At 35.7% G+C, this 15,438-nt stretch overlaps 2 protein-coding genes across 2 annotated transcripts; both read right to left on the bottom strand.

Annotated features, from left to right (window-relative positions):
• Positions 1-3,303: 3,303 nt before the first annotated feature.
• Positions 3,304-12,229, bottom strand: LOC111580762 (proepiregulin). Its single transcript, XM_023288646.3, has 5 exons — positions 12,069-12,229; positions 7,279-7,359; positions 5,832-5,958; positions 5,590-5,745; positions 3,304-4,610 (listed from the first exon to the last, which is right to left on the bottom strand). The coding sequence occupies exons 1-5, from the start codon at positions 12,106-12,108 to the stop codon at positions 4,544-4,546; spliced, it is 471 nt and encodes a 156-aa protein (XP_023144414.1). The 5' UTR covers positions 12,109-12,229; the 3' UTR covers positions 3,304-4,543.
• Positions 12,230-13,137: 908 nt separating this feature from the next.
• epgn (epithelial mitogen homolog (mouse)) lies at positions 13,138-15,065 on the bottom strand. The gene is made up of 5 exons (XM_023288635.3): positions 14,910-15,065; positions 14,544-14,693; positions 14,046-14,166; positions 13,729-13,881; positions 13,138-13,428 (listed from the first exon to the last, which is right to left on the bottom strand). Exons 1-5 carry the CDS (start codon positions 14,941-14,943, stop codon positions 13,374-13,376), a joined length of 513 nt encoding a protein of 170 aa, XP_023144403.1. The 5' UTR covers positions 14,944-15,065; the 3' UTR covers positions 13,138-13,373.
• Between the last annotated feature and the right edge of the window lie 373 nt (positions 15,066-15,438).

Here is a 15,438-nt window from a genome sequence, read left to right as displayed (position 1 = left end):
GTCAAAGTCGGGTGAGCTCGAACCTTAAGTGTCTGTATAGGATTTCGTGACAGTTCAGTGCAAAAAGACTGGTGGAAACTTCTGAAAATCTGAGGACCACCAAGTTCGTTAGGATTCATCCTCTGAGCAACATGAATGTCAATATAAATTAATATCCGTAACTTTGTATTCCAGTTTGCACCAAATTGACAGACATTTCCATCCTTAGAGTCACGCTGCTAGCATACATGACCGCAAATAATAAAAATACCAGCAAAAATAGAGGCTAACACGAGCCTGCATTGAGCAGGAAAAACAAATGTGTACATGGTACACGTGGAAATTTTTGTTTTGTTGAAGGACACGCAAGGATGCAGCTTAATGGGGCTTCCACCATTACTCACTGCATGAGCAAGCTACTATTACTTATGCAATAATTAGGTAAGAATAGTTACATAGAATGAGCACAGTGCCCAGATTAGAGCAGCAGGTCCTGAATGTCGGATATGTTTATCCACCGGTGTTATATTTAGAACAGAATGGACATCACCGAGCGTGTGGGTGTGTTTGTGGGTCTTTGTGTGTGTAAGCGCACGCTTATGTGTTTTTAAGTATGTCTTGACACAGCAATGTCTGCAGGTGAGTTAATGTTTATGTGTCATCATCGCTGGTCATTAGCATGCAGAACCTATGCAGAGGATTCATTCAGGTGTTAAAAGTGCTTCACTGACTCTGGCTGAAGCACTAATCAGAGTGCAGGGAGTCAAATGGTGCTACTGATTAACTTGACGCCGGACGCTGCACTCAGTAGGTCAAATGTCAACAGCCGTGCTAGAAGCATATCTGTTCATTTGTGTTTAACAGGCATTAGTCATGTTTCTGTTTGTCCTTTCTTTTCATGAATCAGATTACATGAAAATAGTAAAAGTGTAAGTGGTTCTACATATCTCAACAATTTACATTAATTTTGTAGTCGCAGTTCTAAGTTGTTGGGGTTTTTTTTTTTGCAGTGAATGTCTGTAAAGCACATTTATATGGATGTAAAAGCTCAACCATGAATGATGTACGATTGTATGATTTATCTAAGGGTCAGTTAAGGTGACTCTATCTCATAATGCAAACAGTGAGGAGTCATGATTTTAACACGCTGGTCCATCCATCCACGATGAGGCCAGGAAGTGTGTAGGTGTTGTGTACACGAGGCGTCCTGTGTATAAATTGTGCAACGGCATGGATTTACTTTTGTTGAAGTTTTCACATTTGTCAAAAAAATGTGACAAAATCAGAGATCCCTGCGTGTGAAATGATCCAGTCCAAACCTGTGATTATTATAACAGGCTTCAAAAAGTGCAAATTCATCCTTGATTTAAGTTAGAGAATATAATACGATAGGAGCTACATCTTCCCACTGATAGCCCTGTATGCACTAGACATGGACTTGTACAGAAGTTTTGCCCTCTTATTGCTGTTTAATTGTGAATTATAGTAAATTTAATTTGACTTTATTGACAACAGTCTTCAACAAAGTAATAATATTAATGGCATCTCCTTTGGGGAAGTCATAGGTGTCTTGGTGGCCTCCCTCACTAGTTTTTCTTGCACAGTAACTGACACGTGCCATATTCCTTCCATTTCTTACTGATGGATTTACCTGTACTCCGAGGGATATTCAGTGACTTGGAAGTTCTCGAATACGTGCTTTTTAATGACCTTTTTCACAAAGTTGCTACTTAATGGTGTAGTTCTAACTAGGAGTACTGATTCACCTTCCAGATACAGGCGTCTTCATAAGACAATCACTCAGAACCCATTAACTACAATCAGATTGTATGACATCAGCTGGCTGCACCTGTGTTGAATTAGATGAGTCACGTTCAAGGAAGTGATACTTATGCAATCACTTATCGTAAGTTTTATATTTTTAATAAACTCACATTACTTTGTAGAAATCTGTTTGTCACTTTGACATGAGGGTCTTTTTTTTTGCAAATTCTTGTCAAAGAAGGTAAATTAAACTGACCATGATGCAATGTTGAAAAGCAATAAAAAGGGGAAAACTTCCAAAGTGGGTGAATACATTTTATAGACATTGTAACAGCAGGGAAGGGACTGGTCAATCAGAAATCCTTAGTGGTATTAAAGATCAGGGTCAGTTGCATTATGTCATAGTGAGCCAGAATGTAGACTAATAATAAAATGAAGAAATGCAGCTGTTAAGATAAAACACACATTAAGCTTACAGATACAGCAGCATCAGTATATTTTTATTTACAAAACAACACCAGGTAAACTCCCTTCTTACCTGTGTTATCCTTTATCATTTACCACCAACTCTTATGATTTCCGCTCATGTAAATGCTCTACAGAGTGTAGATTTGCTCAGAACTTGGTAAAAGAAAAACCTACTTTTGTGCAATGGTCATGGAATATACCTTAAGAACAAACTGCAGTTGATTTTGAAAGCTCTGATCGAGAAATGCAGAGATTGTGTTTGCTATATGTAACATGTGCTTTGCTTTTTGCATCTTTAGTTCCCTGTTGGTGTAATTTGCTGTACTTTTGTCCATTATGTGTGCTATTGTCATGCTTGGTTTTATATATATTTTTTGTAGCTTTACAGTCATGTCGTTTGAGACAGGAAATACTAAATGTTTCTTACTAATGGGACGATTTACTTTTATTTACTCTGTACTGAAACTCAGGACATCTACATTTTTTAACCCTCATCAGTACAGCTGGGTTTGATGCGGATCCCCAGGTGTATATAACTTGTCATATTTTTTTATTTGTAAGTTGGATTTTTCAGTCCCTTTAGGTAGTCGTCACCCACATCCTTGTCATCACATACACCAAAGCTTATTTAATTCCAACCAGATTTGTGGTGTATATATAAAAAATCATTTGGAGTACATGCGGATCCCAGCTGGACTGTGCATCTTTTATTTATGTATGTTTGTATTATGTTACTCTTGTGATGACTGCTTCAGTTGCATTGTGTTTCATTTCAATTCAGGAGTTCTTACACTAACATTGTAAGCAATACACATCAGTAATCAATAATAGTAATTTCATTGTTTCTTTTATATTTGTATCTATAGATGACACACGTCTTAGGAACACAAATGTGAAACAGATGAAATACTACTGGGGTCCAGCTGTATGGATTAATAGGTTTTGCCACATGTACTGATGAGGGTTAAGCGTTCTTGTGGAAAACTCCTGCAAATACACAATCAGTATCACTACAATTTAAAACAAATATTCACACTGATGTAGTAAATGAAGTAAGTAAGTAAGTTAGTAAATGAGTCCAAGCTGCAAATGTTAAATGTACATATTATTTTAGATTTTATTAGACATATTTTCTGGTACACTCACAGCTAATACTGTCATCGCAAGAATTCCATGTAAAAATGTCTTCAAGCAGCATTTAAGCATTTTTTTTTCTTACACGTGTTCCTAAAAAAGATATTCTTTAAAAGAGAACATGGAAGAAAAATGTAAAAACAGCGCGTAGACTTGAGAAGCATGTGAAAGCAATAAACATACAAATGTAAAAAAAAAAAAATCATTCTTTGCAGTAACAGAGCGAGAATCCAGTTTACACATTACTACTGTGAAATAAATAATTAAAATGAGAAGACTATATGACCTGGCAAAGTTTTAAACAATAAAACACAAAACTTTTACCCTCAGTGACCAGTTTAATAGCAGTAATAATGATAAAGGTGACTACTTTTAATGTTTTTGCTAGAAAAATCAAGAGACAATAACAAAAAGCTAAATCAGTCAGAAATGTGAAGCTTAAATTAAAAGTTTGGTTTAAGGAACCAAAAAATGGGGTATAGTGGATTTTAGGAAGTAAATTTGATGAGAAATGGCAGGCAGATGAAAACTTGATTATTCAGATTTTTGATCAGTTCTATTCTTAGATCTTGGAGGCTGATTAAAGCATCGCTAAATCTCAAAAACTAATCTGAAATCAGACCTCAGATACATAAATTATGGCAAAATAAGAGTTAAAACTGAAACTATAGCATGATAATGATTGTGATAAACATTCAGGCAGTTATTGCAAGCTGTGGCCTTTTGCCTGTCAACACATGAAGTTTGTTTTGCAAACAGTGACCTAAATATCTCCAAAAAGAAGTTACTACCGTTGCATTTGCCCATCCTTTGCCCTCACATTCATGCATTTTTCATGATTTTTCCACCATCATGTGGGTGGTTTCACACACACAGAAACTGTTTTTGTGTGTCTCCCTATTCATCTTTTCAAACTGAGTGTAACAGGTGCCGAAACTTTAGAACCGGTGCAGCAGGAAAACAATCGTGGCGCGTACAAAGCTGCTGCTTTTTGACCATTTTAATCTCTTTGTGATGATCTCCCTGCTGGATAAAGCCATGTGACGCGCTGCACTCTAAGCAGGAGCAGAACCAGTAAGCCGGCCACTGAGCGTGAGCTGGTCAGGAAGCATCGTGTTGAACTTTTCATTCAGAAAAGACGGGGGAAACCCTGGTTTGCATTTTTCCAGCAGCACATGCAATGGGTGTGAGCGCCTTTTTAAACAGCCTGGACTCCTTTGTAACTGTGCCGCTTCTGCTGACGTGGGAATCTGTTTTTTTTATACCTGCAAAAATGACAAGGCACATTAGTTATGGTAGATGAAAAGGCAATAATTACATCACCAACTTTGTATTTCATCATGCTTAAAAAATCCTTTGAAAAGCCTGTAATAAAATCAAAACTGTAGGTTGATGGGACTTCAGAGCCTAAAGAAATGGCTGTGAGATAATAATCATCATCTGGGCTTTGACATGTATCTGCATGAAAGGAGATGCTTAGGAAAGATTTCATGTCATGAACTGCTCAGTTTGAAACAGAAGGTAAACGTGAAGGTTTTACATGATAAAATCTCGTGTCAGGATCAGCCTCAGAATCTATGATCACACTTACCAAATTATCTGTATTTTTAAAAATAGTTATTCATAATGCGTGCAGCATTTGACCATAATTTTTTATTTAGCAAATATACCGAATTATTCTCCAGATATTATTATTATTATTATTATTATTATTATTACTATTATTATTACTACTACTAATAATAATAATAATAATAATAATAATTGGAAGAAAAATGTGCATATTAAGGTAAAAAAAATAATTTGGCTAATAATTTTCCTAGATTTGTTTTTGGTAAAGGACAAATAATATCTAATAAAAAAGAAACAAAAAAACAGTCCACATCAAAATCAGTATCTTTACCATAAAATATCATTGCTTTACTGTCTGTCATTTTCTTTAACAGATATTTGCCATTATTTTTTACCAGTTGTTGAACATTACAGTAATCAACTGTTCACAATTTTTTAAACATTTTTTTCCTTCCAGTGCAGCAGAAAAGGGACAGTTTGAAGAAGCAGCAGATTTAGCCTAATTTTACTGCAGTTTCTTGTTAGTCTGGAGCTTGTCATACAGTCAGATGTCCCATCAGTAGCTACAGCCTTCAAATGCAGGCACTAATAATCATTATTATCCTTATCTACTTCACCAATAACAGTGTTAACATATCTCAGAACTTGTTAAGTCCCATCAAAAGTTCTCACCATTTGCAGCAGAAGTACAGAGCTCCAGCCAGACCTATAATCAGCAAACTCACGCAGAAAACCACGACGACCACTTGCTCTTCGGCCAGCGGCTGAAAGACAAAGTCGTTCAGCCGCACGGTGCCGCACCTGGGGCCGGAGTATCCCCCCACACACCTGCAACACAACCAGAGGAGTCAGGAATAATTACAGGCGATGAGGAAGCTGCAGACACACTCAGCCTCCCACACTCTGGATCGTACTTGCAGTGATGCTCATTGATGTCCACCAGCAGCATGCACTGGCCGTTGTTCAGGCAGTAATCATCAAAGGTGCTGTCGCAGCTCTTTGTCATCCTCTTCACCACATGATGGCGCTCTTCTGTCTGCCCTGAAACACCAGCAACAAGATGCTGTTGGAAACCTTAGTACACCCCCTCTCAGATGACATTAAATATACAAACCTGTGTTTAGAATCATACCTAAGCCCCAGGTAAGAGTAGTACTGGATGAATGAGAAACTACACAGACATACTGCTGTCATTACTATATTAATATTGTTTTTGCAGTAAAATTATTATCAATATCTGAGTCATGGAGGCCTAGGAACATCTTTAAAATCAGTAAATTGTTATGAATGTTAATGTTATATTTGACGTGTTTTATGCAGCAACTAGTCAACAGAAAGAAAATGAATCGGCTGAAAATGATCACTATAAGTCTTTTTAAAGCAAAATGACCAAACATTTGATAGTGTCAGATCCTCAAACATAATAATTTACTGCTTTTATAGGTCTTATATTATAGTCAGCTGAATATTTTTGGGATTCTGGGCTGTTGATCAGACAAAGCAAGACCATCTGACTTGTATTTATAACTTTTTCTCTGATGTTTTATCGACCAAAGAAAGGATTAATCAGATTAATAAGTACTGAGAATGAGCCTTATTTGCAGACCTCATTTGTTAATTTCAATCTTTAGTCTTATTGTGTTGTTACATGTTATACTAGTTTTTTCTATCCCTCTAGTTGCCTGGTTCAATTTAAGCGCTGACCTGAAGAATTATGAATAAATTTGCAAATTTACTTTGGAAATGTGATTAATTTGCTGTACATTTCAAATATACTGTTACATCAGATTTCTACACATTTTACTTCAACAAATTCAAATTTTTATTGTTTTGGCTTTCTCGTTCAACACACTTGCTGTGAAACTTTAAAAAATTCAATGCATATATTGTTGACTTTCAACTTTAAGGACGATCAAATCCAACCCTGTTGGACTCAGTCTTAGTCGATGTAAACACCTTCAAACTACAATCAACATTTATTATCATTATTAATGAATATACTAGTTATTTGCTCCATTAGTCAGTTAGTAGATTGATCCCAAAATGTCATTAAACAGTCCAAACCCCAAATATATGTAGCTCAACATATAGAAACAGAGAAAACTGAAACTGAACTGTTACTGAACAGTTTATTATTGTTTCTAGATGGATATATTTCTACAGTCTGGTGCGAAGCTGCACCAAAAACTAAATAAATGAAGTGATATTATCAATTACAAGAGTATAATTTTCCCCCTATTAGATTTGTTTCTAACTCCCAAACTACATCCATCCCATACTTATCATATTTGACAAGGTCTGATGTATTATCCTACAAAAATCACAGCTCTAAATTCATCAGAGCAGCTAGTGAATGAATACCTGCAGATAGAGAGCTGCTGTCTGCCTGCAGCTTGGGTGAGACATTCTGTGTGAGGACAGACGGCCAGATCAGCATGACACCTGTTGAACAGGAAACAAATAGCATTAATCATACGGGATGAAGGATTGGCAGGTCAGTTTGATTCACATGATGTGTTTATGGCTGTAAAGGCCCTATGAAAGAGTGTTAGTATGAAAGTGTGACTCCACAGGTTATATTGCTGTGAGCTGTAATCGGTTTAAAGAAGTTACTCTCCATTTTCATAAGCTTTAACTGCTTTTGTGTAGATTTACATGGCATTAGATGTTGTATTAAAGACAATGAAACCCCCTAAACTCAAAACTTTAAAGTGATCACATATGAACACTTTAACCTAAATACATTTGTCATTACAGATGACAGTATATGTGGTTTATAAAACTTAAATTTGACATGAAAAAAACTGAACTTTACAGGCAAATGTCATGTTCACTTGAAGAGCTAGTGTTAAATAAACACCAGCATGTTTGATCTGCACGTTAGAAAGAGGATCATTATCCTGATTAGTCCACATCAATCTGTTTATGATTTATATCTGTTTATTTCGATAAGACACCGCGCCAGCATTAAGGAATATTTTAGAACTCGTAAAGATCACAGGAAAAACACATTATTTGGCGAGAATTGTCAGTTTGGCTGCCAGTTTTAGGTTGTGACGTGTTGCTTGTGCCGTCTGCATGACCCGCATGCCTGTACCAGCCTGCATGACTTTATAACGTGCTGCATTGTGTAGACGCCCACATTCCAGCGGAAGGAACAGAAAAACACATGAATCTGGATGCAAGATGTGTCTGGTTATGTCTGGTTATGAATCTGGTAGCAGCCACTATAAAGTCTTTACACTTTTACAGATAATTGCTATTAATTGAAAGTCAAATTAGGTACATTTGAGATTTCAAAAAATGATAAATCATTTTAAACTGCTATTTCATAGATTTTCAAAGTTTTGTTAAATTACTGATAATATGTAATAAAATCACCAAAAGAGTATTTATTTGCAAGTTAAAAACAGGCCATACTGAGTGTTTGATCATTAAAAACAAATAAATAAATAAAATATATGTTTTTATAATCAAAAACTGTACCATTTTTGACACTTATTAATATATATATATATATATATATATATATATATATATACATATATATATATATATATATATATATATATACATACATATATATACATATATACATATATACATATATATATATATATATATATATATATATATATATATATATATATATATATATATATATTTGGAGCAAAAAACAATCATTTTACTGATATTTGCTATTATTTGAAAGTAAAATTATGCATATTAAGTTAAAAAAATTTAATAATTTGGTGACAAATTTTCCAGATTTTTCCAGTTTTTTTTAAATTGCAGATGATGTCCAATAAAATTACAGGGAAAAAGTAATAATTTGCATGTTAAAAACAAACTATAAACAGGCCAAAAGTGTACAGAATGTCCTTATCAAAAATCTGCATTTTTAAAAATGATCATTTGTTTGTTTACAATCTGTGACCATAAAGTTACACTGTTTATTTGCTGTTCATTTTGACAGTTCGTTTTCCGCCCACATTCCAGAGGACGCAACAAAAAAAACACATGAATACAGGATGTGTCTGGTTATGACTGGTTATGAATCCAGTATAAAATCCTTCCCATCCACCCTTTCTGGGTTTCTGTCGGTTGTTATGGCTGCACAGGTATTTTTCTGTGTTTTCAGGGAGAGAACTCCGTCTGGTTGCTGGGTGGTTCTGAAGAACTCAACATACTGGAAATAGTGCCAAAGCTAATTTTGTGTATTACTAATTAATCAGCTCATTTATATCATTTGCCCGTGACTCACTAACTGCATGTTCTCAACACCCACCTTAAGTCATCGCATTAACTGAGATGAAAGTTAAAACTTGTATTTTCCCAACATTTTGCACCATCGGTGAAAAACTGTGACTTCTGAGCAGCAAAAAAACTGACTTTATGTGACTCACACAAGAGCTCAGAACAAAGGAGTAACTCTGAAATGTTTTACCCTAGAACAGGGGTGTCAAACATGCGGCCCGCGGGCCAAAAGCGCCCCCCCAGAGGGTCCAATCTGGCCCGCATAATGACTTTGCAAAGTGTAGAAACAGCGATGACATTAGCTGCAATTTTTCCATACAAGCAACTGCTATTTTAAATATGTCCACTGTACTGCCACAGCTGCTATGTATTTTTTGTGAGTAAATTTTATACATTTACAAGGCAGGCGGATAACTTAACCTTCTTCCTTAATAGTTCCCACTTTAGCTTGTGTGGTGTGTCAGTTCAGGTGGTCAGGATTACTACACAGATGTGGAAATGAATGTAAATTTAAAATAATTTCTCGATCGTGACAAGATGTTTTGATCATAAAGTAAAATAGTATATTGAGTATTTTGTGCCTTTTGTAGACACTCTGTGATCTGCAAGTTGTAATGTGTAAATGATAAACTGAGGCATAATATTGTTGAAATTGCTCTTATTTTTTGTTATGAAATTTCATTTTGTTCATGATGTTTTGTAAAAAGATAGTTCATTAAATGTGAACATTTTCAGAATGTACTTTTTTGCACTAAACAAACGGGAAAAATTTGGAGTTTTATGTTATTTATTGGTTATTATACTTTGATTTTACTGGTCCGGTCCACTTGAGATCAAACTGGGCTGTATGTGGTCCCTGAACTAAAATGAGTTTGACGCCTCTGCTGTATTAGTTGCTTTTTCTATTGAAAAAAAGTAAAAATCTTAATTATTACACCTACTTCTGTAAGGATTTACAGTGTTATTACAAATGCAAGCAGTCAAATATCACTCAGAAGTGCATCCTTTCATATATAACATACAATATAACAGCTTGATATACCCAGTAAGGGAAAATTAATTCAAAATTTTACAAAAGAAAGAAAAGATTAAGGAAAAATCCAAAGCATTGGGTTTGCACAACTTTTCTTTTTCTTCTCTTGTGACCTTTTAAAAGGACTTGATCTCAAATATTTACTCGCATGGAAGGTGGTTAAAACTCACTTTACCATTTATATTATTGCAGTCTACTGCAAAATATTGTCTTTCTGCAATCTCAGTATGTTATTCACCTGATCTCATCCACAAAATCTGTAATATATTAATTGCTGTTTGACTTTTTGCACAGAAGAATGAACCCGCTCGAGAAAATGACAGATTTAACCTGACTGCACATGCTGTTAGAATAATAAAGCTCCATTCATGGTTTAATTGCCGACATCCTCCAGCTCCCCTCAGGCTTTTGGCCCTAAATTGGCGTCACAGCGACGTGTCCTACATCTGCATCCAAAATTTCCACTCGAGCTGGTTTCAGAAATTACTTGTAGCTGCAGAAACAGGCCTTATATTTCATGATAGCTCAACTTCTGACTGATTTAACAAATGCAAAATATTCATGAAGTTAAAGCAAAAATTAAGTATCAAAGCATCAGCTGCTTAATATACCAAAGGATCAACAGTGAAACTAAGGATTTTAAATTTTACCTTGCATGCAGTCTGTAAAAAATGCACCTGCAACACCTTTGGATCCTAAATTTAGCTATATTCATCCTTTCTGTCCAGATTAAAAATTTATGACGTGACATATTATTTCTGACTTTAGCTGCATTTTAACTAAAAAAACTATAATAAAAAGGTATTTCAAGAGAATTAAAAGTCCTGCATTGATGATGTTTAGTTATTTTAGCTGCAGCAGAGAATATCTGAGCTTTTGTATTTACATTATTTAAGTAAAATAGTCATTACACAGGAAAATTTATGTATTAGAATTATTATTATTAAGCATTACACAACTGGTTGAGGTCACTTTGCGTTCTACACTGTTAAATCATCTCATCGCCTACATTTGCATGACTTAATCTTTAAACTGCTGTCATGAGAACACAGCAGCATGATGCAAAACTGAAAGAAACTAATTAAAAGTACTTTCAGTTCCTCTCCCACTAGTGAAGTTTTAAAAAATCCATCACGAGCTGCATAGATATGTGCAAACATAGCGGAGTATATCAGGATTTCTCTCCAAAATATTGTAACTAAGTTCGTTTATTCAATATAATTGCTATTTTTGGAAAGTTGCATTTTAGTTAAGTGTTTCTATTGCATGCAACTTCTACTGCATTGTACAGGGCTATATTGCACTTTTTTTTTACTCTACTGAATTTATTTGGCAGCTGTAGTTACTGGGGTTGCATTGCAGATAAATAGTTTACACATAAAAACCACCTTAAAGAATGCATTTTTGCTAATTAAATTACCCATAAACTAGCTAAAATGTCAGTATATATCCAGCAGTATTAAAATATTACATATAACAGTTAAATTAAAAAAGCATGACACCAACAACTGAGTGATTAAGCCATCTATTTAAAATAGGTTAAATAAAAATACAGAAATGCTAACTGGTAAAATGAAGAGAAGTGAAGTTACTAATTAAAAATCCCAATCTGGAGAGTAAAGAGCCACTGAAGCTGTGGAATAAATGCATTGTAAGTGTTCTAAACCGTTAATATTTGCGTAAATGTTAGTTTTCAGTCCCATACAACAGCTCATTTCTTGCCTTTTAACGTTAAATCAGGCCTGATCTTCTCTCTGGGCTCGTATCGACAACGTTATCTACCAACTCTACCAGAAACATTTTCTAAATTAAGATGTGATCCTGACTTTGCTGTATCAAGTATTATAAAAATAGACTTTACCGATGAGGGAAAGGATCGTTGAGGGTTTGCAGATCCACATGTTCGCTGTCAGGAGGCTCGATAAGAGAAGAAGACGAGTCGCTGCGGATCTTAAAAAAAACTCTTCCGACTTTTCCAAACAGACTCTCAGGTAGAAGCAGAGTCCTGCGGTCTGGGTGTGGTGACAGACTCCTGTAATTTAGACCATTTCACGCTTCAAAGGCCCAAAGAAAAAGACAGATCCTACCCTCTAATCGATAATAGACTTGTTGGAATCCAGGTGGAAATGGAATCTTCACCCTTAATTTGCAATTTAAGATAAACTGTGGTGGCAGAAGCTTCCACAGGGAGATTTACTTAGGAGTTAAAAAAAAATAATTATATAGCAATGTAAAAAATAGCCTATTGCAAGTAAATGTCCTTAATTCTAAATCCTACTCAAGTTAAAGTGCAAATCATTATCAGCAAAAGTGTATAAAAAATGCATTTGTATTATTAGGTATTATATTTCAGGATTTTTATGCAAAATCAACCAGCAAAAGGGAAACTGGAAAGTATAAAATTACATATAGTTGACCAAAAACATATCCAGCAGCATGAATGGAAAAAATACTCCATGAAATGTGCATGTCAACCTTTATTTTATTTTATTTACCATTTTTTCCCTCATTTTTAGATGCAATCTCAACATTAACTTTAGTAAATTCAACATACATGACAGCCTACTTGATGTTTTATATATGACCTCCTCAGTTCAAGAGTAGGGCCACAACGTAGCATCATTTTTGTTTCCTCAAATCTGCTGTCGGAGCACATTTGACCCTTTTGCATACTGACTTCTTGTTTAATTAGATTTTTTGGCTTTTGGGCTTAACAGGTGGCTTGTCTGCGGATGAAAGAGCATTATCCCTTCAAAGGATTAATAAGTGGAAATCAAACAGGCATTCATGAGTTTTTAAATAATACTATATGGGATAAGACACCTTAAGAATCTCCTGTCAGATTAAAACTGCTTGTTGAGCCTCCCAATTAGTTAATTACTAATAAAAACAACATGATGTGTGTGTACAGAAATTCAAACAACACATAGTCTTTTTCACAAATTTATTACAAAACTTTAAATAAACTGAAAACTAAAATAACTTAATAGCTACAATAAATATCTATCCCCTCTCATTCAGGCGTGATACAGCTTTCAGGTCTTTCCTCATCCAGATTTTCCTCCTTTCACAGCGTTGAAATGACATGATATGACAATCTTACTTATTTACATATTTTTCCAGCAGGTGATAAAGAAAAGGGAGGACAAACAGGGAGTTGTAGAAGTCACACAGAAATTTCAGATGGTGCAGATTTTATTAGTGGTGCTGATTTCCTACACCTGAGAACAAAGAAAGGAAATACATCAGAATTATTCACTTGTTCTTGGGGATACTTTAAGTTTTCTAGCAAAATACAGTTTCAGGCTCATGGTGAGATGCCACTAATGTAAAAGTATAATGAAGTGCAATTTAGATAGATTTGTATAGTATATAGCTGTTTTATCTCATTAGACCTGTTGAGTTCATGTTTTGTGACTCTGATTCTGTAACAGTAAAGTACATTTCCCCCCCATTTCCTAGGTGCCCTCATGTTTGCAGACAAGTGCAGTGTTGTACCAAGAAAGCCTGAAGATACTCACCTCTTAAGGGCGATGCAGTAAATTAAAATGGCCAGGAAAAAGATGAGCATGATTACTCCAAAGCCGATGGCAATCAGCTGCTCATTCTCGGGTAGAATATAGGTTTCTCCAGTAAATAACATGCAGCGATGCCCGCTGTAGGAGGTTGTGCAGCTGCAGACCAGAGGACAAATACGTGAGTGCATTCCAAAGGAGAACACGAACCAACACGTAGCATTTGGAGAATTTTTTTTACTGATCATAACTAAAATAATCGGAGCACACAGGGCACCTCTGCAGGAAGCATGCTGTGTTTGTGGTATCATTTTAGTGCTTACATGCAGAAGGGGTCGACGCTGTCTTGGGGGAACACACACTGGCCACCGTTACTACAGAAATTGTCGTGATCGCTGCCACATGGTGTGTGTAAAAACTGGACTCGTGGTCCCTCCACGCTGCCTGCAGAGAGAGAGAGAGGAGAGCATCACATGAGCAAAACTTGACTCAAACATACGGATGCCCTTTTGTGCTACAATCAAGTAAATTAATATTGTGATGAACCAATCAATGAATAAGTTAAAAAAAAATAAAAAGGCAATTTTACATGTTTTCCTTGTGGCAGGAAGAGGAACCCATACTCTAGTCTATTTATTAATTCTCATAATTTATTATTAATTTTATATCTAATCAGTTAAGTAACCCACACAGACGTCTACAGAGATATCTTTCAGTCTTAAATCATTTGCACACAAGCTAGGTAATTTATTAGGATATTTTGGGACGTTATGTAACGTATGTCTTCAGGCTGAAACAGAACCCAGAGTTAAGACACTTACTGTTGCTGAGCTGTGTGGTCAGAGGTGAATCTGTCGGAGGAGGAGGAGGAGGAGGAGGAGGAGGAGGAGTTGCTGTGGTCTGCAGGTTGTCAGTCAGCACTGCTGATTGTCCTGCTGAGGTCACAAGAAGCAGCACAGCAAAGAGGAGAGCTGGAGGGAAAAAACAGAAAATATTCATTTAAAATACTGAAAATGGTTTCAGGTCTTTGTGCTACAAAGCTTTACAAATTATCTGCAACTCTGCAGAATCTCAGTCATTTTTACTTCTATACACACACAAAAAAGGCTGTATTGCTACAACATTTCAAAAAAGTTCTCTCCTCAATCATCTAACTTCAAAGATGACCAACCACAGAGTAAACTTACCCTTCTCCAGGTATGTCTGTCTCTGTGTAAACATCTTGTCTTGTGCCGATGTGATGTTTTCAGTATCTTCTGGCTTTGCGATGTGACCAACAACATGCTTTTCTTGTTCTTATATACTCTTCTGTCAACCGCTGAAAAGATTTTCACAACCAATCAATGAACCGAAGACGTTTTTTTTTTTTTTTGAAAAATGAGAAGCATTGCCTTCCAAAAATCCACCTGCATCATTTCCTTTATTTGGGCTGACTCTACATGCACAGACAAAGTCTAACGTGGGATGACGGCAGAGGTGGGGGGGTTAGAGAATACCCGGAGGCTCGCTTCTACATTGGAAGTAACTTGCTGAGGCCCTTGGCTGCTTGAGAGTTTTACTCAGATACGTACTCTGCAGTTTGAAGAGGTTGCTTCATCTGATTACAAGTTGTGAAACCCTCAGTTTCTTCAGAGGTAATTTCAAACGAAGGCTTTAGTGGCTTCCGCTTAGAATAATTTCTGACAGGTGAAGAGAGGACATGTATGTAAGAAAGCT

The sequence above is a fragment of the Amphiprion ocellaris genome, chromosome 6, assembly GCF_022539595.1.
Source record: "Amphiprion ocellaris isolate individual 3 ecotype Okinawa chromosome 6, ASM2253959v1, whole genome shotgun sequence".
Lineage (NCBI taxonomy): Eukaryota > Metazoa > Chordata > Actinopteri > Pomacentridae > Amphiprion > Amphiprion ocellaris.
Note: the sequence above shows the minus strand (reverse complement) of the source record. Positions and strands in the feature narration are given on the sequence as shown.